This window comes from Tachyglossus aculeatus, chromosome 11 (assembly GCF_015852505.1).
Source record: "Tachyglossus aculeatus isolate mTacAcu1 chromosome 11, mTacAcu1.pri, whole genome shotgun sequence".
Classification (NCBI taxonomy): domain Eukaryota; kingdom Metazoa; phylum Chordata; class Mammalia; order Monotremata; family Tachyglossidae; genus Tachyglossus; species Tachyglossus aculeatus.
Window position 1 is genome coordinate 25,136,849 of NC_052076.1, and position 27,045 is coordinate 25,163,893.

General features: G+C 47.9%; 1 protein-coding gene across 1 annotated transcript in view; it reads left to right on the forward strand.

The window, feature by feature from the left end:
- The window catches only part of EFTUD2 (elongation factor Tu GTP binding domain containing 2), an 85,478-nt gene that overhangs the window by 45,719 nt on the left and 12,714 nt on the right, over positions 1-27,045 (forward strand). Inside the window, exons 13-22 of the mRNA XM_038754394.1 lie at positions 4,421-4,511; positions 6,052-6,187; positions 6,320-6,447; positions 11,584-11,777; positions 16,076-16,187; positions 17,752-17,892; positions 22,651-22,752; positions 23,963-24,045; positions 26,423-26,509; positions 26,672-26,798. Of these exons, the coding sequence (XP_038610322.1) occupies positions 4,421-4,511; positions 6,052-6,187; positions 6,320-6,447; positions 11,584-11,777; positions 16,076-16,187; positions 17,752-17,892; positions 22,651-22,752; positions 23,963-24,045; positions 26,423-26,509; positions 26,672-26,798 (1,201 nt within the window). The remainder of the gene's footprint in view (positions 1-4,420; positions 4,512-6,051; positions 6,188-6,319; positions 6,448-11,583; positions 11,778-16,075; positions 16,188-17,751; positions 17,893-22,650; positions 22,753-23,962; positions 24,046-26,422; positions 26,510-26,671; positions 26,799-27,045) is intronic.

Here is a 27,045-nt window from a genome sequence, read left to right on the forward strand (position 1 = left end):
CTATGTGCAGAGCACTGTACTAAGCGCTTGGGAAGTACAAATTGGCAACACATAGAGACAGTCCCTACCCAACAATTCATTCATTCATTTGTATTTATTGAGCGCCTACTGTGTGCAGAGCACTGGACTAAGCGCTTGGGAAGTCCAAGTTGGCAACATTTAGAGACGGTCCCTACCCAACAGCGGGCTCACAGGCTAGAAGGGGGAGACAGGCAACAAAACAAAACGTATCAACAAAATAAAAGAAATAGAATAAATATGTGCAAGTAAAATAGAGTAATATGTACAAACATATATACATATATGCAGGATATATATGTATGTGTGTAACACAGTCACTTCATTTCCTCCATCTCCTCACTTTAACAACATTTGGATACATGAGATGCCTTCAACCTTAAAATATAACTGCAGTGGCCTCACGGTTCCCTCTATAACTGACTGTGTCGCAGTCTCTCTGGTTCTCTCTGTGCCTGTCTCTCTGTCTCTTTCTTTCAGTCTCGGTCTCTGTCTCTGGTTCTCTCTGTTCCCATCTCTCTGTCTCATTCAGTCTCTCTCTGTCTTAGTCTCTGTTTCTCTCTGTACCTGTCTGTCTCTTTCTCTCTGTGTCTAAGTCTCTGTCTCTGGTTCTCTCTGTGCCTGTCTCTCTGTCTCTATGTCTCTGTCTCTGGTTCTCCATGTGCCTGTCTCTCTGTCTCTTTCAGTCTCTGTCTCTGGTTCTCTCTGTGCCTGCCTCTCTGTCTCTTTCAGTCTCTATGTCTCAGTCTCTGTCTCTGGTTCTCTCTGTACCTGTCTGTCTCTTTCTCTCTATGTCTAAGTCTCTGTCTCTGGTTCTCCCTGTGCCTGTCTCTCTGTCTCTATGTCTCTGTCTCTGGTTCTCCATGTGCCTGTCTCTCTGTCTCTTTCAATCTCTGTCTCTGGTTCTCTCTGTGCCTGTATCTCTGTCTCTTTCAGTCTCTCTTTATGTCTCAGTCTCTGTCTCTGGTTCTCTCTGTGCCTGTCTGTCTCTTTCTCTCTATGTCTAAGTCTCTGTCTCTGGTTCTCTCTGTGCCTGTCTCTCTGTCTATGTCTCTGTCTCTGGTTCTCCATGTGCCTGTCTCTCTGTCTCTTTCAGTCTCTGTCTCTGGTTTTCTCTGTGCCTGTATCTCTGTCTCTTTCAGTCTCTGTCTCTATGTCTTAGTCTCTGTCTCTGGTTCTCTCTGGGCCTTTCTCTGTCTCTTTCTCTCTCTCAGTCTCTGTCTTTATGTCTCTGGTTCTCTCTGTGCCTGTCTCTCTGTCTCTTTCAGTCTCTGTCTCTGGTTCTCTCTGTGCCTGTTTCTCTGTCTCTTTCTCTCTGTCTTTGTGTCTCAGTCTCTGTCTCTGGTTCTCTCTGTGCCCATCTCTGTCTCTGTCTCTATGTCTTAGTCTCTGTCTCTGGTTCTCTCTGGGCCTGTCTGCCTCGCTCAGTCTCTGTCTTTGGTTCTCTCTGTGCCCATCTCTCTGTCTCTTTCAGTCTCTGTCTCAGTCTCTGTCTCTGGTTCTCTCTGTGCCCATCTCTCTGTCTCTTTCTCTCTCTCAGTCTCTGTCTCTGGTTCTCTCTGTGCCTGTCTCTCTGTCTCTTCCTCTCTCTGTGTCTCTGTCTCTGGTTCTCTCTGTGCCTGTCTCTCTGTCAGTCTCTGTCTCTATGTCTCTGTCTCTGGTTCTCTCTGTGCCCGTCTCTCAGTCTCTGTCTCTATGTCTCTGTCTCTGGTTCTCTCTGGGCCTGTCTGTCTCTCTCTCTCAGTCTCTGTCTCTCGTTCTCTGTGGGCCTGTCTCTCGGTCGGTCTGTCTCTTTCTCTGTGTCTCTGTCTCTCTGTGGTCACGAGCCTTCTCAGGCCCCGTTGGCCAGCCTCATTCAGTCGTATTTATCGAGCGCTTTACGGGGTGCAGAGCACTGTAATAATAATAATAACAATAATAAGAATAGTGGTGGCATTTATTAAGTGCTTACTATGTGCCAAGCACTGCCCTCAAGCTCTTGGGAGAGTACAACGCATCAGCTGGGTGACCTTGGGCGAGTCACTTAACTTCTCTGTGCCTCAGTTCCCTCATCTGTAAAACAAGGATTCATTCAATTGTATTTATTGAGCGCTTACCGTGTGCAGAGCACTGGACTAAGCGCTTGGGAAGTACAAGTTGGATCACTGTAATAATAATAGTAATAATGATAATAATGATGGCATTTATTAAGTGCTCACTATATGCCAAGCACTACCCTCAAGCACTTGGGAGAGTACAGCGCATCAGCTGGGTGACCTTGGGTGAGTCACTTAACTTCTCTGTGCCTCAGTTCCCTCATCTGTAAAACAAGGATTCATTCATTCATTCAATCGTATTTATTGAGCGCTTACTGTGTGCAGAGCACTGGAGTAAGCGCTTGGGAAGTACAAGTTGGGTCACTGTAATAATAATAGTAATAATGATAATAATGATGGCATTTATTAAGTGCTCACTATGTGCCAAGCACTGCCCTCAAGCACTTGGGAGAGTACAACGCATCAGCTGGGTGACCTTGGGCGAGTCACTTAACTTCTCTGTGCCTCAGTTCCTCATCTGTAAAACAAGGATTCATTCATTCAATCGTATTTATTGAGCGCTTACTGTGTGCAGAGCACTGGACTAAGTGCTTGGGAAGTACAAGTTGCGTCATTGTAATAATAATAATAATAATAATAATGATGATGATGATGGCCTGCCCTCAAGTGCTTGGGAGAGTACAGCGTGTCAGCTGTGTGACCTTGGGCGAGTCACTTCTCTGTGCCTCAGTTCCCTCATCTGTAAAGAATTCATTCATTCATTCAATCGTATTTATTGAGCGCTTACTGTGTGCAGAGCACTGGACTAAGCGCTTGGGGAAGTACAAGTTGGATGAAGACTGTGAGCCCCACGTGGGACAACCTGATTACCTAGTATCTCCCCCAGCGCTTAGAACGGTGCTGGGCACATAGTAAGCGCTTAACAAATACCAACATTATTATTATTATAGAGAAGCAACGTGGCTCAGTGGAAAGAGCCCGGGCTTGGGAGTCAGAGGTCATGGGTTCTAATTCCGGCTCTGCCACTTGTCAGCTCTGTGACTTGGAGCAAGTCACTTCGCTTCTCTGGGCCTCAGTTATCGCACCTGTAAAATGGGGATGAAGACTGTGAGCCCCACATGAGACAACCCAATCACCTTGTATCTCCCCCAGTACTTAGAACAGTGCTTGGCACATTGTAAGTGCTTAACAAATACCATCATTATTATTATTATTGTTACTAATAAGCAGACACATTCACTGCCCTCAACAAACTTACAGTCTAGAGGATGAGCTGACAGTCTGCAGTTTTTGATGTCTCACCGGGTTCTCTTACTCCTTTTCCTCCTCCCCCTCTTCTTCCTCCTTTTCCTCCTCCCCCTCCTCCTCCTCTTCCTCCTTTTCCTCCTCCTCCTCCTCCTTTTCCTCCTTTTCCTCCTCTTCCTCGTCCTCCTCTTCCTACTTTTCTTCATCCTCCCCCTCCTACTTTTCCTCCTCCCTCTCCTCCTACTTTTCCTCCTCCTCCTCCTCCTACTTTTCCTCCTCCTCTTCCTCCTCCTTTTCCTCCTCCTCCTTCTCCTCCTTCTCCTCTCCTCCTTTTCCTCCTCCTCCTTCTCCTCCTCCTCTCCTCCTCCTTTTCCTCCTCCTCCTCCTTTTCCTCCTCCTTCTCCTCCTCCTCTTCCTCCTCCATCTCCTCCTTTCCTCCTCTTCCTCCTCCTCTTCCTCCTCTTCTCCTCCTCCTCCTCCTTGTCCTCCTCCATCTCCTCCTTTTCCTCCTCCTCCTCTTTCTCTTCTTCTTCCTCCTCCTCCCTCTCCCTCCTCCTCCTTCTCCTCTTCCCCCTCCTACTTTTCCTCCTCCCTCCCCTCCTCCTTTTCCTCCTCCCCCTCTGCCTCTTATTCCTCCTTTTCCTCCTCCTCCTCCCCCTCCTTGTCCTTCTCCTCTTCCTCTTCTTCCTCCTCCTCCTCCTCCTCATCTTCCTCCTCCTCTTCCTCCTCCTTTTCGTCCTTTTCCTCTTCCTCCTCCTTTTTCTCTTCTTCCTCCTCCTTTTCCTCCTCCTCCTCCTTTTCCTCCTCTTCCTGCCCCTCCTCCTTTTCCTCCTCCCCTCCTTCTCCTCCGTTTCCTCTTCTTACGTTTCCTCCTCCTCATTTACCACCTCCTCCTCTTCATCCTCCTCCTCCTTTTCCTCCTTCTCCTTCTCGACCTTTTCCTCCTCCTCCTTTTCCTCCTCATCCTCCTCCTCCTCTTCCTTTTCCTCCTCTTCCTCCTCCTCTTTTTCCTCCTTGTCCTCCTTTTCCTCCTCTTCCTCCTCCTTTTCCTCCTTGTCCTCCTCGTCCTTTTCCTCCTCCTCCTCCCCCCGCCCGCCCCCCCACCCCCGTTGCCCCTGCAGGCGTAAATTCACCAAGAAAGCCCCTACCAGCAGCTCCCAGCGCAGCTTCGTGGAGTTCGTCTTGGAGCCGCTCTACAAGATCTTGGCCCAGGTGGGTGTTGTAGGCCCCCCCCCCCCCCCCCACACCAAGCCCACCAACCCGAGGCGGGGCCCCAGCCGTGGGCGGCATTCATTCAGTCCTATTTATTGAGCGCTTACTGCGTGCAGAGCACTGGACCAAGCGCTCGGGAAGTACAAATCGGCAACGGAGAGAGACGGTCCCTACCCGACAACGGGCTCAGAGGCCTTGGGAGCCGGACGGGCAGAGGTGTCCCGGAGCTGTGGAAGGGGGCTGGTCTTGCAGCTGAGAAGCAGTGCGGCCTAGTGGATAGAGCCCGGACTCGGTCCCGCCTCTGCCACTTGTCTGCTGCGTGACCTTGGACAAGTCACTTCACTTCTCTGGGCCTCAGTGACCTCATCTGGAAAATGGGGATGAAGACTGTGAGCCCCACGTGGGACAACCTGATAACCTTGAATCCCCCCAGCGCTTAGGACAGTGCTTGGCACATAGTATGCACTTAACAAATGCCATTATTATTATTATTATTATTAATTATATTATACATTATTAATACAATTATATTATATATTAAAATATTATTAATAAAAATGATTTCCCCCAGAACGTCAGTGCTCCTCTCCAGACACCAGAGGGCGCTACCACCAGCCCTCCATCTTTTAATAATAATAATAATAATGTTGGTATTTATTGAGCGCTTACTATGTTCTAAGCACTGGGGGGATACAAGGTGATCAGGTTGTCCCATGGGGGGCTCACAGTTTTTATCCCCATTTTCCAGATGAGGTCACTGAGACCCAGAGAATAATAATAATAATGTTGGTATTTGTTAAGCGCTTACTATGTGCAAAGCACTGTTCTAAGCACTTGGGAAGATACAAAGGTGATCAGGTTGTCCCACGTGGGGCTCACAATCTTAATCCCCATTTTCCAGATGAGGTCACTGAGGCACAGAGAAGGGAAGCGACTTGCCCAAAGTCACACAACTGACAGTTGGTGGAGCCGGGTTTTGAACCCATGCCCTCCGACTCCAAAGCCCGGGCTCTTTCCACTGAGCCACGCTGCTTCTCGTTAAGCACTGCGCTAAGCTCCTGGGAAAGTACCCGCTGTTGGGTAGGGCCCGTCTCTAGATGTTGCCAACTTGGACTTCCCAAGCGCTTAGTCCAGTGCTCTGCGCACGGTAAGCGCTCAATAAATATCAATCGTATTTATTGAGCGCTTACTAAGCGCTTGGGAAGTCCAAGTTGGCAACATCTAGAGACAGTCCCTACCCAACAGTGGGCTCACAGTCTAGAAGGAGGAGACAGACAACAAAACCAAGCATATTAATAAAATAATATTCTCGACTGTGAGCCCACTGTTGGGTAGGGACTGTATATGTTGCCAACTTGGACTTCCCAAGCGCTCAATAAATACGATTGATTGATTGATAAAATAAAATGAGCAGACCCATTCCGCGCCCACAGGGAGCTTGGGCAGGGAGGACCGCCGTGAATGCAGATAATTAAATGATATTAAATAAAGTCAGAACCGGCCCCTCTCCCCCGACCCGGACCCCCGCGGGCCCGTCCAGGTGGTGGGCGACGTGGACACCAGCCTCCCGCGGACCCTGGACGAGCTGGGCATCCACCTGACCAAAGAGGAGCTGAAGCTGAACATCCGCCCGCTCCTCAGGCTCGTCTGCAAGAAGTTCTTCGGGGAGTTCACAGGTCAGCGCGGGTCTCCCCCGCCTTTCCGCCGCCCCCGAAGCTCGGGACTCGGTCTCCCTCCCCGCCTCGGCGTGACTCCATCCCCCCCCCCCCATCGTCCTCCCGTCTTCTTTTCTGTCCCCTTGGCCGCAGGCTTCGTGGACATGTGCGTCCAGCACATCTCCTCCCCCAAGGTGGGCGCCAAGTCGAAAATCGAGCACACCTACACGGGCGGCATCGACTCGGACCTGGGCGAGGCGATGAGCGAGTGCGACCCCGACGTAAGGATGCTCGGCCCGCGCGGCATCGTCCGGCCACCCGGCTCCCCGGGCGAGAATAATAATAATAATAATAATAATAATAGCATTTGTGAAGCGCTTACTGTGTGCAAAGCACTGTTCGAAGCGCTGGGCGGGATACAAGGTGATCAGGTTGTCCCACGGGGGGCTCACAGTCTTCGTCCCCATTTTAATGTTAATAATGCATTTATTAAGCGCTTACTATGTGCAAAGCACTGTTCTAAGCACTGGGCACGATACAGGGTGATCAGGTTGTCCCACGGGGGGCTCACGGTCCTCATCGCCATTTTAATGATAATAGTTAAGGCATTTATTAAGCGCTTACTATGTGCAAAGCACTGTTCTAAGCGCTGGGCGGGATACAAGGTGATCAGGTTGTCCCACGGGGGGGCTCACGGTCTTCATCCACATTTTAATGATGATGGCATTTGTTAAGCGCTTACTATGTGCAAAGCACTGTTCTAAGCGCTGGGCGGGATGCAAGATGATCAGGTTGTCCCATGGGCTCACAGTCTTCATCCCCATTTTAATAATAATAATTAAGGCATTTATTAAGCGCTTACTATGTGCAAAGCACTGTTCTAAGCGCTGGACGGGATACAGGGTGATCAGGTTGTCCCACGTGGGGCTCACAGTCTCAATCCCCATTTTAATAATGATGGCGTTTATTAAGCGCTTACTATGTGCAAAGCACTGTTCTAAGTGCTGGGCGGGATACAAGGTGATCAGGTTGTCCCATGGGGGGCTCACGGTCTTCATCCCCATTTTAATGATAATAATTAAGGCATTTATTAAGCGCTTACTATGTGCAAAGCACTGTTCTAAGCACTGGGGGGGATACAAGGTGATCAGGTTGTCCCACGGGGGGCTCACAGTCTTCATTCCCATTTTAATAATAGTAATAATAATAATAATAATAATGGCATTTATTAAGCGCTTACTATGTGCAAAGCACTGCTCTAAGCACTAGGCGGGATACAAGGTGATCAAGTTGTCCCACGGGGGGCTCACGGTCTTCATCCCCATTTTCATGATAATAATTAAGGCATTTATTAAGCACTTACTATGTGCAAAGGACTGTTCTAAGCGCTGGACGGGATACAGGGTGATCAGGTTGTCCCACGGGGGGCTCACGGTCTTCATCCCCATTTTAATGATAATAATTAAGGCATTTATTAACCGCTTACTATGTGCCAAGCACTGTTCTAAGCGCTGGGCAGATACAAGATGATCAGGTTGTCCCATGGGGGGCTCAGTCTTCATCCCCATTTTAATAATAGTGGCATTTATTAAGCACTTACTATGTGCAAAGCACTGTTCTAAGCGCTGGACGGGATACAGGGTGATCAGGTTGTCCCACGGGGGGCTCACAGTCTTCATCCCCATTTTAATGATAATAATTAAGGCATTTATTAAGCGCTTACTATGTGCAAAGCACTGTTCGAAGCGCTGGGCGGGATACAAGGTGATCAGGTTGTCCCACAGGGGGCTCACAGTCTTCATCCCCATTTTAATAATGATGGCATTTATTAAGTGCTTACTATGTGCAAAGCACTGTTTTAAGCGCTGGGCGGGATGCAAGGTGATCAGGTTGTCCCACGGGGGGCTCACGGTCTTCATCCCCATTTTAATAATAATAATAATGGCATTTATTAAGCACTTAGTATGTGCAAAGCACTGTTCTAAGCACTGGGGAGGATACAAGTGATCAGGTTGTCCCACGGGGGGGGCTCACAGTCTTCATCCCCATTTTAATAATAATGGCATTTATTAAGCGCTTACTATGTGCAAAGCACAGTTCTAAGCGCTGGGCAGGATATAAGGTGATCAGGTCCCACGGGGGGCTCACAGTCTTCATCCCCATTTTAATAATAATAATAATAATGGCATTTATTAAGCACCTACTATGTGCAAAGCACCGTTCTAAGTGCTGGGGAGGATACAGGGTGATCAGGTTGTCCCATGGGGGGCTCACAGTCTTCATCCCCATTTTAATAATAACAGTAATAATAATGCATTTATTAAGCACCTACTATGTGCAAAGCACTGTTCTAAGCGCTGGGGAGGATACAAGGTGATCAGGTTGTCCCATGGGGGGCTCACAGTCTTCATCCCCATTTTAATAATAATGGCATTTATTAAGAGCTTACGACGTGCAAAGCACCGTTCTAAGCGCTGGGGAAGTTACAAGGTGATCAGGTTGTCCCACGGGGGACTCCCAGTCTTCATCCCCGTTTTCCAGATGAGGGAACTGAGGCTCAGAGAAGTGAAGTGTCTCGCCCAGGGTCACACAGCTGACATGTGGTGGAGTTGGGATTAGAACCCATGACCTCTGACTCCAAAGCCCGGGCTCTTTCCACTGAGCCACGCTGCTTCTACCCGCCAAGTGATATCCTCCCGGCCTCGGTTATCTCATCTTCACACGGCGGGGGCGGAAAGGCAGGAGAAGCACGTGGCCTCTTGGCTCGAACCCGGGCCCGAGAGTCAGGAGGTCGTGGGTTCAAATCCCGGCTCTGCCACTTGTCTGCTGGGTGGCCTTGGGCAAGTCACTTCACTTCTCTGGGCCTCGGTTACCTCTTCCATAAAATGGGGATTAAGACTATGAGCCCCCCGTGGGACAGGGACTGTGTCCAACCTGATTAGCTTGCATCTATCCCAGCGCTTCGTGGCTCAGTGGAAAGAGCCCGGGCTTTGGAGTCAGAGGTCATGGGTTCAAATCCTGGCTCCGCCACTCGTCAGCTGGGTGACTTTGGGCAAGTCACTTCACTGGGCCTCAGTTCCCTCATCTGTCAAATGGGGATGAAGACTGTGAGCCCCCTGTGGGACAACCTGATCACCTTGTAAATTCCCCAGTGCTTAGAACAGTGCTCTGCGCATAGTAAGCGCTTAATAAATGCCATCATTATTTTTATTACTACAAAGTAAGCGAAAATACAAAGTAAACAACACGGTCCCCCCCGCAAAAAGCCAAAAATACAAAGTTAGGAGCCACGTTCCCCACCCCCAAGGGGCTCCCTGAAAGCGCCAAACAAGTCTTGTGAAACAACACCGGGCTAAATAAAAGAAGCAGCGTGGCTCAGTGGAAAGAGCCCGGGCTTTGGAGTCAGAGGTCATGGGTTCAAATCCCGGCCCCGCCACTCGTAAGCTGTGTGATTTTGGGCAAGTCACTTCACTTCTCTGGGCCTCAGTTCCCTCATCTGGAAAATGGGGATGAAGACTGTGAGCCCCCTGTGGGACAACCTGATCACCTTGTAAATTCCCCAGCACGTAGAACAGTGCTTCGCACATAGTAAGCACTTAACAAATGCCATCATTATTATTATTGTCAGCTGGGTGACTTTGGGCAAGTCACTTCACTTCTCTGGGCCTCAGTTCCCTCATCTGGAAAATGGGGATGAAGACTGTGAGCCCCCTGTGGGACAACCTGATCACCTTGTAAGCTCCCCAGCGCTTAAAACAGTGCTCTGCACATAGTAAGCGCTTAATAAATGCCATCGTTATTATTATTGCTACAAAGTAAGCAATACGGTCCCCCCCAACAAAAGCCAAAAATACAAAGTTAGCAGCCACGTTCCCCACCCACAAGGGGCTCGCTGCACAAGTCGCCTGAAACAACCCCGGGCTAAATGCAAAGTAAGCGAAAATGCAAGGTAAGCGATACGTCCCCTGCCCCCAAAAGCCAAAAATACTAAGTTAGGGGCCACGTTCCCCACCCACAAGGGTATCACTGAACAAGTCGCATGAAACAACCCATGGCTAAATGCAAAGTAAGCGAAAATACAAGGTAAGCAACATGTCCCCCGCCCCGAAAGCCAAAAATACCAAGTTAGGGGCCACGGTCTCCACGCACAAGGGGCTCGCCGAACAAGTCGCGTGAAACAACCCCGGGCTAAATGCAAAGTAAGCGAAAATACAAGGTAAGCGACACATTTCCCGCCCCCAAAAGCCGAAAATACCAAGTTAGGGGCCACGGTCCCCACCCACAAGGGGCTCGCGGAACAAGTCCCGTGAAACAACCCCGGGCTAAATGCAAAGTAAGTGAAAATACAAGGTAAGCGACACGTCCCCCACCCCAGAAAGCCAAAATACCAAGTTAGGGGCCACGGTCCCCACCCACAAGGGGCTCGCGGAGCAAGTCGTGCGAAACAACCCCGGGCTAAACGCAAAGTAAGTGAAAATACAAGGTAAGCGACACGTCCCCTGCCCCCCAAAGCCGAAAATACCAAGTTAGGGGCCACGTTCTCCACCCCCAAGGGGCTCCCCGAACAAGTCGCACGAAACAACCCCAGGCTAAAAGCAAAGTAAGCGAAAATACAAGGTAAGCGACACGTCCCCCGCCCCCAAAAGCCGAAAATACCAAGTTAGGGGCCATGTTCCCCACCCCCAAGGGGCTCGCCGAACAAGTCGAGTGAAACAACCCAGGGCTAAATGAAAAGTAAGTGAAAATACAAGGTAAGCGACACATCCCCCACCCTCAAAAGCCAAAAATACCAAGTTAGGGGCCACGTTCCCACCCCCAAGGGGCTCCCCGAACAAGTCGCGTGAAACAACCCATGGCTAAATGCAAAGTAAGTGAAAATACAAGGTAAGCGACACGTTTCCAGCCCCCAAAAGGCAAAAATACCAAGTTAGGGGCCACGTTCCCCACCCACAAGGGGCTCACGCAACAAGTCGAGTGAAACAACCCCGGGCTAAATGCAAAGTAAGTGAAAATACAAGGTAAGCGACACATTTCCCGCCCCCAAAAGCCGAAAATACAAAGTTAGGGGCCACGGTCCCCACCCACAAGGGGCTCACGGAGCAAGTCGTGCGAAACAACCCCGGGCTACAATGCAAAGTAAGTGAAAATACAAGGTAAGTGACACATCCCCCTCCCCAAAAAGCCAAAATACCAAGTTAGGGGCCACGGTCCCCATCCACAAGGGGCTCACGGAGCAAGTCCTGCGAAACAACCCCGGGCTAAATGCAAAGTAAGTGAAAATACAAGGTAAGCGACACGTCCCCCGCCCCCAAAAGCCAAAAATACAAAGTTAGGGGCCACGGTCCCCACCCCAAAGGCGACGGCCGGGGCCAGGGCGTCCCGTGTGAGCCGAGCTGGGTCTGCCCCCTCTCCGCCAGGGCCCCCTGATGTGCCACACGACAAAGATGTACAGCACGGACGACGGCGTGCAGTTCCACGCCTTCGGCCGGGTGCTGAGCGGGACCATCCACGCCGGGCAGCCCGTCAAGGTGCTCGGGGAGAACTACACCCTGGAGGATGAAGAGGACTCCCAGATCTGCACCGTCGGGCGCCTCTGGATTTCCGTGGCCAGGTGGGCCAGGCGGGAGGGCCGCGCTCACCCTGACCCTCCCGTGGGCTGGGGAGCGTCGGCATCATCATCATCAATCGTATTTATTGAGCGCTTACTGTGTGCAGAGCACTGGACTAAGCGCTTGGGAAGTCCAAGTTGGCAACATCTAGAGATCGGTCCCTACCCAACAGCGGGCTCACAGTCTAAAAGGGGGAGACAGAGAACAAAACCAAACATACTAACAAAATAAATAGAATAGATATGTACAAGTAAAATAGAGTAACAAATATGTACAAACATATATACAGGAGGGGCTTCCCCTCCATCCCCACAAGCTTCTCCCTCTTTTGATGATGATGGCATTTGGTAAGCGCTTACTATGTGCAAAGCACTGTTCTAAGCGCTGGGGAGGGGAGACAATGTAATGAGGTTGTCACATGTTCACATGTTCATTTTACAGATGAGGGAACTCCCTCCTCATTCATTTGGTGGTGTTTATAATAATACTGTGAGCCCACTGATGGGTAGGGACTGTCTCTAGATGTTGCCAACTTGGACTTCCCAAGCGCTTAGTCCAGTGCTCTGCACACAGTAAGCGCTCAATGAATACGAGTGAATGAATGAATAATACCACTTCTCTGGGCCTCAGTTACCTCATCTGTCAAATGGGGATGAAGACTTTGAGCCCCCTGTGGGACAACCTGATCACCTTGTAACCTCCCCAGCGCTTAGAACAGTGCTTTGCACATAGTAAGCGCTTAATAAATGCCATTATTATCATTATTTTTAGTATTAATTATTATAATAAGCATGTAATATTATATATTATACATTAATTCATATATATAATCGATTATTCATGTGATGTATTATTGTGTGTAATTATATATTATTATGTATTATAGTATATGTTGTATAATCTGTATAATATATTACTTATTCTATGTTGTATATGATTATGTATTGTTATACTTATTATTATAATAATTAACATTATCAATGATGATGATGATGCTAATTCTCCCACCTCATTCATTCAGTGGTATTTATAATAATAATGATGATGATGCTAATAATAATGATGGCATTTATTAAGCGCTTACTATGTGGAAGCACTGTTTTGTGGGGACTCCCAGTCTTCATCCCCATTTTCCAGATGAGGTAACTGAGGCATAGAGAAGTGAAGTGGCTTGCCCGAAGTCACACAGCTGACAAGGGGCAGAGCCGGGATTTGAACTCATGACCTTTGACTCCCAAGCCCGGGCTCTTTCCACTGAGCCACACTGCTTCACACAGTCATTCATTCATTCATTCATTCATTCTGTCGTATTTATTGAGCGCTTACTGTGTGCAGAGTACTGGACTAAGCACTTGGGAAATACAAGTTGACAACATATAGAGACGGTCCCTATCCAGCAGCGGGCTCATAGTCTAGAAGCTTAATAAATGCCCTTTAAAATAAAAGAAAAGAAGCGCGCAAGCTGGCAACATATAGAGGCGGTCCCTACCCAACAGCGGGCTCACAGTCTAGAAGCTTAATAAATGCCATTTAAAATAAAATAAAAAGCGCGCAAGTTGGCAACATATTGAGGGGGTCCCTACCCAACAGCGGGCTCACAGTCTAGAAGCTTAATAAATGCCATTTAAAATAAAATAAAAGAAGCGCACAAGTTGGCAACATGTAGAGACGGTCCCTACCCAACAGCGGGCTCACAGTCTAGAAGCTTAATAAATGCCATTTAAAATAAAATAAAAGAAACGCGCAAGTTGGCAACATATAGAGACGGTCCCTACCCAACAGCGGGCTCACAGTCTAGAAGCTTAATAAATGCCATTTAAAATAAAAGAAAAGAGAAGCAGCGTGGCTCAGTGGAAAGAGCCCGGGCTTTGGAGTCAGAGGTCATGGGTTCAAATCCCAGCTCCGCCAATTGTCAGCTGGGTGACTTTGGGCAGGTCACTTCACTTCTCTGGGCCTCAGTTCCCTCATCTGGAAAATGGGGATGAAGACTGTGAGTCCTCCGTGGGACAACCTGATCACCTTGTAATCTCTCCAGCGCTTAGAACAGTGCTTTGCACATAGTAGGCACTTAATAAATGCCATCATTATTATTATTATAAAAGAAGCATGCAAGTTGGCAGGATATAGAGGCAGTCCCTATGCAGCAGCGGGCTCACAGTCTAGAAGCTTAATAAATGCCATTTAAAATAAAATTTAAAAAGCATGCAAGTTGGCAACATATAGAGGCGGTCCCCCCCCAACAGCGGGCTCACAGTCTAGAAGCTTAATAAATGCCATTTAAAATAAAATTTAAAAAGCGTGCAAGTTGGCAACATATAGAGGCGGTCCCCACCCAACAGCGGGCTCACAGTCTAGAAGCTTAATAAATGCCATTTAAAATAAAATAAAAAAAGCGTGCAAGTTGGCAGTATATAGAGGCGGTCCCTATCCAGCAGCGGGCTCACAGTCTAGAAGCTTAATAAATGCCATTTAAAATAAAATAAAAAAAGCGTGCAAGTTGGCAGTATATAGAGGCGGTCCCTATCCAGCAGCGGGCTCACAGTCTAGAAGCTTAATAAATGCCATTTAAAATAAAATAAATGAAGAGCGCAAGTTGGCAACATATAGAGGCGGTCCCTACCCAACAGCGGGCTCACAGTCTAGAAGCTTAATAAATGCCATTTAAAATAAAAGAAAAGAGAAGCAGCGTGGCTCAGTGGAAAGAGCCTGGGCTTTGGAGTCAGAGGTCATGGGTTCAAATCCCAGCTCCGCCAGTTGTCAGCTGGGTGACTTTGGGCAGGTCACTTCACTTCTCTGGGCCTCAGTTCCCTCATCTGGAAAATGGGGATTAAGACTGTGAGTCCCCCATGGGACAACCTGATCACCTTGTAATCTCTCCAGCGCTTAGAACGGTGCTTTGCACATAGTAGGCACTTAATAAATGCCATCATTATCATTATTATTCTCTGGGCCTCAGTTCCCTCATCTGGAAAATGGGGATTAAGACTGAGCCCCATGTGGGACAACCTGATCACCTTGTAACCTCTGCAGCGCTTAGAACATTCATTTATTATTATTATTATAAAAGAAGCATGCAAGTTGGCAGTATATAGAGGTGGTCCCTGTCCAGCAGCGGGCTCACAGTCTAGAAGCTTAATAAAATAAAAAAAGCGCGCAAGTTGGCAGTATATAGAGGCGGTCCCTATCCAGCAGCGGGCTCACAGTTTAGAAGCTTAATAAATGCCATTTAAAATAAAATAAAAAAAAGCGTGCAAGTTGGCAACATATAGAGGCGGTCCCCACCCAACAGTGGGCTCACAGTCTAGAAGCTTAATAAATGCCATTTAAAATAAAATCAAAGAAGCGCACAGGTTGGCAACATACAGAGATGGTCCCCACCCAACAGCGGGCTCACAGTCTAGAAGCTTAATAAATGCCATTTAAAATAAAATAAATGAAGAGCGCAAGTTGGCAACATATAGAGGCGGTCCCTACCCAACAGCGGGCTCACAGTCTAGAAGCTTAATAAATGCCATTTAAAATAAAATCAAAAAAGCGCTCAGGTTGGCAACATACAGAGACGGTCCCTACCCAACAGCGGGCTCACAGTCCAGAAGCGTAATAAATGCCATTTAAAATAAAATCAAAGAAGCGCGCAGGTTGGCAACATACAGAGACGGTCCCTACCCAACAGCGGGCTCACAGTCTAGAAGTTTAATAAATGCCATTTAAAATAAAATCAAAGAAGCGCGCAGGTTGGCAACATACAGAGACGGTCCCTACCCAACAGCGGGCTCACAGTCTAGAAGCTTAATAAATGCCATTTAAAATAAAATCAAAGAAGCGCGCAGGTTGGCAACATACAGAGACGGTCCCCACCCAACAGCGGGCTCACAGTCTAGAAGCTTAATAAATGCCAATAAATAATGATGAGAATAAATAATATTATAATATAATGTAATAAATAATAATAATAAATTAATGAATAAATGCCTCCCGGGGAGGGGGACGCTGGCTGTGTGGCATCCGTGGGAGAAGCAGCGTGGCTCAGCGGAAAGAGCCCGGGCTTTGGAGTCAGAGGTCATGGGTTCGAATCCCGGCTCCACCACAAGTCTGCTGTGTGACCTTAGGCAAATCACTTCACTTCTCTGAGCCTCCGTTCCCTCATCTGTCAAAATGGGGATTAAGACTGTGAGCCCCACGTGGGACAACTGGATCACACTGTATCCCCCTCAGCGCTTAGAGCAGTGCTTTGCACATAGTAAGCGCTTAACAAATGCCGTTATTATTATTATTATTATTATTATCATCCGTCTTCCAGGTATCACATCGAGGTCAACCGGGTTCCAGCCGGCAACTGGGTGCTCATCGAGGGGGTGGACCAGCCCATCGTGAAGACGGCGACCATCACAGAGCCCCGGGGCAACGAGGAGGTCAGCCGCCCCGGCGGGTCGGGCGGCGTCCGGCCAACTCCAGCGGCGGGCCCCCTCCCGTGCTGCCTTCGACCCCGTGGGGAGGCGGGTTGGGGATGGAAAGCAGCGGGGCTCGGGGCTCGGGGTCCCGGGTTCAAATCCCGGCTCCACCCATTGTCAGCTGGGTGACTTTGGACGCGTCATTTAACTTCTCTGGGCCTCAGTGACCTCATCTGGAAAATGGGGATTAAGAGTGAGCCCCCCTGTGGGGCAACCTGATCACCTTGTAACCTCCCCAGCGCTTAGGACAGTGCTTTGCACATAGTAAGCGCTTAGTAAATGCCATTATTATTATTATGAGAAACAGCGTGGCTCAGTGGAAAGAGCCTGGGCTTTGGAGTTAGAGGGCATGGGTTCAAATCCCGGCTCCTCCAGTTGTCAGCTGTGTGACTGTGGGCAAGTCGCTTAACTTATCTGGGCCTCAGTGACCTCATCTGGAAAATGGGGATTAAGACTGAGCCCCCCGTGGGATCACCTTGTAACCTCCCTAGCGCTTAGGACAGTGCTTTGCCCTAAGTAAGCGCTTAATAAATGCCATTATTATTATGAGAAACAGCGTGGCTCAGTGGAAAGAGCCTGGGCTTTGGAGTTAGAGGTCATGGGTTCAAATCCCGGCTCCTCCAATTGTCAGCTGTGTGACTGTGGGCAAGTCGCTTAATTTATCTGGGCCTCAGTGACCTCATCTGGAAAATGGGGATTAAGACTGAGCCCCCCGTGGGATCACCTTGTAACCTCCCCAGCGCTTAGAACAGTGCTTTGCCCATAGTAAGCGCTTAATAAATGCCATCATTATTATTATTATTAATAGGAGAAACAGTGTGGCTCAGTGGAAAGAGCCTGGGCTTTGGAGTTAGAGGTCATGGGTTCAAATTTCGACTCCTCCAATTGTCAGCTGTGTGACTTTAGACAAGTCGCTTAACTTCTCTGGGCCTCAGTTCCCTCATCTGCAAAATGGGGATTAAGACTGTGAGCCCCCAGGGGGGGACAACCTGATCACCTTGTAACCTTCCCAGCGCTTAGAACAGTGCTTTGCACATAGTAAGCACTTAATAAATGCCATCATTATTATTATTATTTTGAGAAACAGCGTGGCTCAGTGGAAAGAGCCCGGGCTTTGGAGTCAGAGGTCATGGGTTCAAATCCTGGCACCGCCAACTGTCAGCTGTGTGACTTTGGGCAAGTCACTTCATTCATTCATTCAATCATATTTATTGAGCGCTTACTGTGTGCAGAGCACTATGCTAAGCGCTTGGGAGGTCCAAGTTGGCAACATATAGAGACGGTCCCTACCCAACAGTGGGCTCACTTCACTTCTCTGGGCCTCAGGTCCCTCATCTGTAAAATGGGGATTGAGACTGTGAGCGCCCCGTGGGACAACCTGATCACTTTGTAACCTCCCCGGCGCTTAGAACGGTGCTTTGCACATAGTAAGCGCTTAATAAATGCCATTATTATTTTAAAAAGCCGCCCCATCCCGACCCCGGGGGACCAGGGGAGGCCTCACCTTGTCGCCTCCCGCCCGCAGGCTCAGATTTTCCGCCCCTTGAAGTTCAACACCACGTCGGTCATCAAGATAGCCGTGGAGCCCGTCAACCCCTCGGAGCTGCCCAAGATGTTGGACGGCCTGCGGAAGGTCAACAAGAGCTACCCGTCGCTCACGACAAAGGCGAGTCATTCATTCAGTCGTATCTATTGAGCGCTTGCTGTGTGCAGAGCACTGGACTAAGCGCTTGGGAAGTCCAAGTTGGCAACATATAGAGACCGTCCCGACCCAACAGCGGGCTCACGGTCTAGAAGGGGGAGACAGACAACAAAGCATATTAACAAACTAAAATAAATAGAGTAAATATGCACAAAGTAAATAAGTAGAGTAATAAATACGTACTAACATATATACAGGTGCTGTGGGGAGGGGAAGGAGGTAAGGCGGAGGAGATTCGTTCATTCAGTCATATTTATTGAGCGCTTACTGTGTGCAGAGCACTGGACTAAGCGCTTGGGAAGTCCAAGTTGGCAACATATAAAGATGGCCCCTACCCAACAGTGGGCTCACAGGCTAGGAGGGGGAGACAGACAACGAAACAAAACATATTAACAGACTAAAATAAATAGAGTAAATATGCACAAATAAAGTAAATAAGTAGAGTAATAAATATGTACAAATGTATATACGGGTGCTGTGGGGAGGGGAAGGAGGTAAGGCGGAGGAGATTCATTCATTCAGTTGTATTGAGCGCTTACTGTGTGCAGAGCACTGGACTAAGCGCTTGGGAAGTCCAAGTTGGCATCATCTAGAGACGGTCCCTACCCAGCAGCGGGCTCACAGTCTAGAAGGGGGAGACAGACATAAAACAAAACATATTAACAAAATGAAATAAATAGAATAAATATGCACAAATAAAGTAAATAAGTAGAGTAATAAATACGTACAAATGTATATATACTGGTGCTGTGGGGAGGGGAAGGAGGTAAGGCGGAGGGGATTCGTTCATTCAGTTGTATTTATTGAGCGCTTACTGTGTGCAGAGCACTGGAATAAGCGCTTGGGAAGTCACAGTTGGCAACATCTAGAGACGGTCCCTACCCAACAGCGGGCTCACGGTCTAGAAGGGGGAGACAGAGAACAAAACATATTAACAGAATAAAATAAGTAGAATAAATCTGTACAAATAAAATAGAGTAATAAATACGTACAGACATATATGTACAGGTGCTGTGGGGAGGGGAAGGAGGTAAGGCGGAGGGGATTCATTCAATCGTATTTATTGAGCGCTTACTGTGTGCAAAGCACTGGACTAAGCCCTTGGGAAGTCCAAGTTGGCAACATCTAGAGACGGTCCCGACCCAACAGCGGGCTCACAGTCTAGAAGGGGGAGACAGACGACAAACCAAAACGTATTAACAAAATAAAAGAAATAGAATAAATATGCACAAGTAAAATAAATAGAGTAATAAATACGTACAGACATATATACAGGTGCTGTGGGGGGTGGAAGGAGGCAAGGCGGAGGGGATGGGGAGGAGGAGGAGGTCCTGCTACGGCCCTGCCCACCTGCTTTGCTCCTCTAATCTTCTTCTTTCTTAATGGTATTTATGGAGCGCTTACTATGTGCAAAGCACTGTTCTAAGCGCTGGGGAGGTTACAAGGTGATCAGGTTGTCCCATGGGGGGCTCACAGTCTTCATTCATTCATTCAGTCGTATTTATTGAGCCCTTACTGTGTGCAGAGCACTGTACTAAGCGCTTGGGAAGGACCAGCCTAACCCTCTCAGTGGACCTCGATCTTCATTCAGTCGTATTTATTGAGCGCTTACTGTGTGCGGAGCACTGGACTAAGCGCTTGGGAAGTTCAAATCGGCAACATCTAGAGACGGTCCCTACCCCACAGCGGGCTCACGGTCTAGAAGGGGGAGACAGCAAACAAAGCAAAACATGGAGAAAGGTGTCAAAACCGTCAGACCAAATAGAATTAAAGCCATACTCATTCATTCAGTCGTATTTATTGAGCGCTTACTGTGTGCGGAGCACTGGACTAAGCGCTTGATTGTGTCTCTCTCACCGCCGACCCCTCGCCCACATCCTGCGTGGCTCAGTGGGAAGAGCCTGGGTTTGGGAGTCAGAGGTCATGGGTTCTAATCTCGACTCCACCGCTTTTTTTTTTTTTAATGGCATTCATTCATGCAGTGGTATTTATTGAGGAGAAGCAGCGGGGCTGAGTGGAAAAGAGCCCGGGCTTTGGAGTCAGAGGTCATGGGTTCAAATCCCGGCTCTGCCACTTGTCAGCTGTGTGACTGTGGGCAAGTCACTTCACTTCTCTGGGCCTCAGTTCCCTCATCTATAAAATGAGGATGAAGACTGTGAGCCCCCCATGGGACAACCTGATCACCTTGTAACCTCCCCAGCGCTTAGAACAGTGCTTTGCACATAGTAGGCGCTTAACAAATGCCATCATCATCATTTATTGAGCGTTTACTGCCGAGCACGGGACTAAGTGCTTAGGAAGTACATGCTGGCAACAGATAGAGATAGTCCCTACCCAACAGCGGGCTCACAGTCTTACTGTGTGCAAAGCACTGTTCATTCATTCATTCAGTCGTATTTATTGAGCGCTTACTGTGTGCAGAGCACTGGACTAAGCGCTTGGGAAGTCCAAGTTGGCAACATATAGAGACGGCCCAACCCAACAGTGGGCTCACAGTCTAGGAGGGAGGAGACAGACAAGCGCTTGTCAGCCGTGTGACTTTGGGTGAGTCACTTCACTTCTCTGGGCCTCAGTTCCCTCATCTGCAAAATGGGGACGGAGACTATGAGCCCCACATGGGACTACCTGATTACCTTGTACCTGCCCCAGCGCTTAAAACAGTGCTTGGCATATAGTAAGCGCTCAACAAATGCCACTATTATTATTACTAAGCCACTTCTCTGGGCCTCAGTTTCCCCATCTGTAAAAATGGGAGCCTCACGTGGGACAACCTGATTATCTTGTATCTAAGAGAAGCAGCGTGGCTCAGTGGAAAGAGCCCGGGCTTTGGAGTCAGCGGTCATGGGTTCAAATCCTGCCTCTGCCAGTTGTCAGCTGTGTGACTTTGGGCAAATCACTTCCCTTCTCTGGGCCTCAGTGACCTCATCTGTCAAATGGGGATGAAGACTGTGAGCCCCCCGTGGGACAACCTGATCACCTTGTAACCTTCCCAGCGCTTGGAACAGTGCTTTGCACATAGTAAGCACTTAATAAATGCCATCATTACTATTACTTCTTCATCTGTAAAATGGGGATGACTGTGAGCCCCCCGTGGGACCACCTGATCACCTTGTAACCTCCCCAGCGCTTGGAACAGTGCTTTGCACATAGTAAGCACTTAATAAATGCCACTATTATTACTACTTCACTTCTTCATCTGTAAAATGGGGATGAAGACTGTGAGCCCCCCATGGGACAACCTGATCACTTTGTAACCTCCCCAGCGCTTAGAACAGTCCTTGGCACATAGTAAGCGCTTAATAAATGCCACCATTATTATTATTAGACTAAAAGCTCGTGGGCAGGGATGTCATCATTATTATTATTATACCCCAGTGCTTAGTGCAGTGCATTATTATTAGACTAAAATCTTGTAGGTGGGGATGTCATTATTATTATTATTATTATTATTATACCCCAGCGCTTAGTGCAGTGCATTATTATTAGACTAAAATCTCGTAGGCAGGGATGTCATTATTATTATTATTATACCCCAGCGCTTAGTGCAGTGCATTATTATTAGACTAAAATCTCGTAGGCGGGGATGTCATTATACCCCAGCGCTTAGTGCAGTGCATTATTATTAGACTAAAATCTTGTAGGTGGGGATATCATTATTATTATACCCCAGCGCTTAGTGCAGTGCATTATTATTAGACTAAAATCTCGTAGGCGGGGATGTCATTATTATTATAACCCAGCGCTTAATGCAGTGCATTATTATTAGACTAAAATCTTGTAGGTGGGGATGTCATTATTATTATACCCCAGCGCTTAGTGCAGTGCATTATTATTAGACTAAAATCTCGTAGGTGGGGATGTCATTATTATTATTATTATACCCCAGCGCTTAGTGCAGTGCATTATTATTAGACTTAGATCTCGTAGGCGGGGATGTCATTATTATTATTATTATTATTATACCCCAGCGCTTAGTGCAGTGCATTATTATTAGACTAAAATCTCGTAGGTGGGGATGTCATTATTATTATACCCCAGCGCTTAGTGCAGTGCATTATTATTAGACTAAAATCTCGTAGGCGGGGATGTCATTATTATTATACCCCAGCGCTTAGTGCAGTGCATTATTATTAGACTAAAATCTCGTAGGCGGGGATGTCATTATTATTATACCCCAGCGCTTAGTGCAGTGCATTATTATTAGACTAAAATCTCGTAGGCGGGGATGTCATTATTATTATAACCCAGCGCTTAATGCAGTGCATTATTATTAGACTAAAATCTTGTAGGTGGGGATGTCATTATTATTATACCCCAGCGCTTAGTGCAGTGCATTATTATTAGACTAAAATCTTGTAGGTGGGGATGTCATTATTATTATTATTATACCCCAGCGCTTAGTGCAGTGCATTATTATTAGACTTAGATCTCGTAGGCGGGGATGTCATTATTATTATACCTCAGCGCTTAGTGCAGTGCATTATTATTAGACTAAAATCTTGTAGGTGGGGATGTCATCATTATTATTATTATTATACCCCAGCGCTTAGTGCAGTGCATTATTATTAGACTAAAATCTCGTAGGCGGGGATGTCATTATTATTATACCCCAGCGCTTAGCGCAGTGCCTGGCACACAGGAAGCGCTTAACAAATACCAAAATCACCGTGCTTCATTTTCGCCCGTTTCCTTCATTCCGCCGCGTTTGTTTTTGCGTTTCAGGTGGAGGAGTCGGGGGAGCACGTGATCCTGGGCACCGGCGAGCTGTACCTGGACTGTGTAATGCACGACCTGCGGAAGATGTACTCGGAGATCGACATCAAGGTGAGGGAGCCGCCGCCCCCGCTCCGTCCCGACCTGCCCATTTATTTTATTTTGTGAATATGTTTTGTTTTGTCGTCCGTCTCCCCCTTCTAGCCTGTGAGCCCGCTGTCGGGTCGGGACCGTCTCTAGATGTTGCCGACTTGGACTTCCCAAGCGCTTAGTACAGTGCTCTGCACGCAGCAAGCGCTCAATAAATACGATTGATTGATCGATTGACGGCTTGGCGCGGGCAGGCCTGCCCCGGAATGGCCCCTGGGAGTTGGCGCTGTGTGGCGGAGCCCACCTTGGTAGCACTTGTACTCAGCGTGGCTCAGTGGAAAGAGCCCGGGCTTTGGAGTCAGAGGTCATGGGTTCAAATCCCGGCTCCACCCGTTGTCGCTGTGCGACTTTGGGCAAGTCACTTCACTTCTTTGGGCCCCAGTATCCTCATCTGGAAAATGGGGATGAAGACCGTGAGCCCCCCGTGGGACAACCTGATCACCTTGTAACCTCCCCAGCGCTTGGAACAGTGCTTTGCACAGAGTAAGTGCTTAATAAATGCCATTATTATTCAAGTGCTTAGTACAGTGCTCTGCACACAGTAAGCGCTCGATAAATACGATTGATGATAATAATAATAATGATAATGATGGCGTTTGTTAAGCGCTTACTATGTGCAAAGCTCTGTTCTAAGCGCTGGAGGGGATACAAGGCGATCAAGTTGTCCCACGTGGGGGGCTCACAGTCTTCATCCCCGTTTTTACAGATGAGGGAACTGAGGCTCGGAGAAGTGAAGTGACTTGCCAAGGTCACACAGCAGACTTGTGGTGGGGCCGGGATTCGAACCCCTGACCTCTGACTCCAAAGCCCGGGCTCTTTCCACTGAGCCACGCTGCTTCTCCGATAATGATGATGGCATTTGTTAAGCGCTATCGGTCAATCAATCAGTCGTATTTATTGAGCGCTTACTGTGTGCAGAGCACTGGACTAAGCGCTTGGGAAGTCCAAGTTGGCAGCATATAGAGACGGTCTACAATAAGTAGACGGTCTCTGTAACAGTAGCTCCGGCCCCAGTGTCACTGGAAGGGAGAGGGTTCTCTGAGGCCGCGTCGTGACTGGGGGAGTCGGTCGGTCGGTCGTATTTACTGAGCACCTACTGTGCTCAGAGCACTGTACTAACCGCTTCGGGGGCCGCCCATCCCCTGGCCACCCCTCTGTTTCTCCCGCACAGGTGGCCGACCCGGTCGTCACGTTCTGCGAGACCGTGGTGGAGACGTCGTCCCTCAAGTGTTTCGCTGAGACGCCCAATAAGAAGTAAGCCCGGGTGTCTCGCCGCCACCCCCCGTTCAATCAATCGTATTTATTGAGCGCTTACTGTGTGCAGAGCACTGGACTAAGCGCCTGGGAAGTCCAAGCTGGCAACATCTAGAGACGGTCCCTACCCAACAGTGGGCTCACAGTCTAGAAGTCGGCGCTTAGAACAGTGCTTTGCACATAGTAAGCGCTTAATAAATGCCATTATTATTATTATTATTATAGAAGGGGGAGACAGACAACAGAATCAATCAATCAATTGTATTGAGCGCTTACTGTGTGCAGAGCACTGTACTAAGCGCCTGGGAAGTACAAGTTGACAACCTATAGAGACGGTCCCTACCCGACAGCGGGCTCACCGGCTAGAAGGGGGAGACAGACAACAAAATCAATCAATCAGTCATATTTATTGAGCGCTTACTGTGTGCAGAGCACTGTACTAAGCGCCTGGGAAGTCCAAGTTGGCAACCTGTCGAGACGGTCCCTACCCAACAGCGGGCTCACCGTCTAGAAGGGGGAGACAGACAACAAAACAAAACATATTAACGAAATAAAAAATAACAGAATAAATATGTACAAATAAAATAAATAGAGTAATAAATATGTGGAAACTGTATACAGGAGTATATATATTTATTCTCTACAATAAGTAGACAATATAGAGAAGCAATATAGTAGTACAATATAGAGAAGCAGCATGGCTCAGTGGAAAGAGCACTGGCTTTGGAGTCAGAGGTTATGGGTTCGAATCCCAGCTCCGCCACATGTCTGCTGTGTGACCTTGGGCAAGTCACTTAACTTCTCTGAGCCTCAGTGACCTCATCTGTAAAATGGGGATTAAGACTGTGAGCCCCACGTGGGACAACCTGATCACTTTGTATCCCCCCAAGCGCTTAGAACAGTGCTTTGCACATAGTAAGCGCTTAACAAATGCCAACATTATTATTATTATTAAGAAGACAATAGTCAATACCAGTGTCACTAAATGAGAGACAATCTCTGCCCATCCTGGGTTTAGGTTCTTGTTCATTCATTCATTCAGTCGTATTTATTGAGCGCTCACTGTGTGCAGAGCACTGGACTAAGCGCTTGGGAAGTCCAAGTTGGCAACAAAAAGAGACGGTCCCTACCCAACAGCGGGCTCACAGGCTAGAAGGGGGAGGCAGACAACAAAACATTCATTCATTCAATCGTATTTATTGAGCGCTTACCTTGGGCAAGTCACTTCTCTGAGCCTCAGTTCCCTCATCTGTAAAATGGAGAGGAAGAATGTGAACCCCACATGGGACAACCTAATCACCTTGAATCCCCCCCAGCACTTAGAACAGTGCTTCACACATAGTAAGCGCTTAACAAATACCACCATCATTATTATTATTATCAATAATAATAATAATGATGGTATTTGTTTATCCCCCCCAGCACTTAGAACAGTGCTTCGCACATAGTAAGCGCTTAACAAATACCACCACCATCATTATCTATAATAATGGTATTTGTTTATCCACCCCAGCACTTAGAACAGTGCTTTGTACAGAGTAAGCGCTTAACAAATACCGCCATCACTGTAATTATCTATAATAATAATAATAATGATGATGGTATTTGTTTATCCCCCCCAGCACTTAGAACAGTGCTTCGCACAGAGTAAGCGCTTAACAAATACCACCACCATCATTATCTATAATAATAATAATAATGATGGTATTTGTTTATCCCCCCCAGCACTTAGAACAGTGCTTCGCACAGAGTAAGCGCTTAACAAATACCACCACCATCATTATCTATAATAATAATAATAATAATAATGATGGTATTTGTTTATCCCCCTCCAGTGCTTAGAACAGTGCTTTGCACAGAGTAAGCGCTTAACAAATACTGCCATCATTATTATTATCTGTAATAATAATAATAATAATGATGGTATAATGATGGTATTTGTTTATCCCCCCCCAGCACTTAGAACAGAGTAAGTGCATAACAAGTACCGCCATCATTATTATTATTTATAGTAATCATAATGTTAGTATTTGTCTCTCCCCCCCAGCACTTAGAACAGTGCTGTGCAGAGAGTAAGTGCTTAACAAATGCTGCCATCATTATTATTATCTATAATAATAATAATAATAATAATAATGGTATTTATTTATCCCCCTTCAGCGCTTAGAACAGTGCTTCGCACAGAGTAAGCGCTTAACAAATACCGCCATCATTATTATCTATAATAATAATAATGATGGTATTTGTTCATCCCCCCCAGCACTTAGAACAGTGCTTTGCAGAGAGTAAGCGCTTCACAAATACCGCCATCATTATTATGATCTATAATAGTAATAATATTAATAATCATGGTATCATCTATCTCCTCCCTGTCCAGGAATAAGATCACCATGATCGCCGAGCCGCTGGAGAAGGGCCTGGCGGAGGACATCGAGAACGAGGTGGTCCAGATCACGTGGAACCGGTGAGGCCCCGCTGCGGGCGGGATGGGAGCCTGGGCCCCGGGGCCGAGGTCGGAGGGCGAGGGGGTAAATCGAGGCAGGGAGGGGAGCGGGAACGGAGCCGGTGGGGGGGGGGGGGGGTCCACCAAAGTCACCTGCCTGACCTCTGGTCCTCCCTCCGCCAGGAAGAAGCTGGGCGAGTTCTTCCAGACCAAGTACGACTGGGATCTGCTGGCCGCCCGGTCCATCTGGGCCTTCGGCCCCGATGCCACCGGCCCCAACATCCTGGTGGACGACACCCTGCCCTCGGAGGTAAACGCGCGGGCCGGCCCGGGCCGGGCCCACTTCTCTGGGCCTCAGTTCCTTCATCTGGAAAATGGGGATTAAGACTGTGAGCCCCCCATGGGACAACCTGATCACCTTGTGTGTGTCCCCCAGCGCTTGGAACAGCGCTTGGCACATAGTAATCAATCAATCAATCGTATTTATTGAGCGCTTACTGTGTGCAGAGCACTGGACTAAGCGCTTGGGAAGTCCAAGTTGGCAACGTATAGAGACG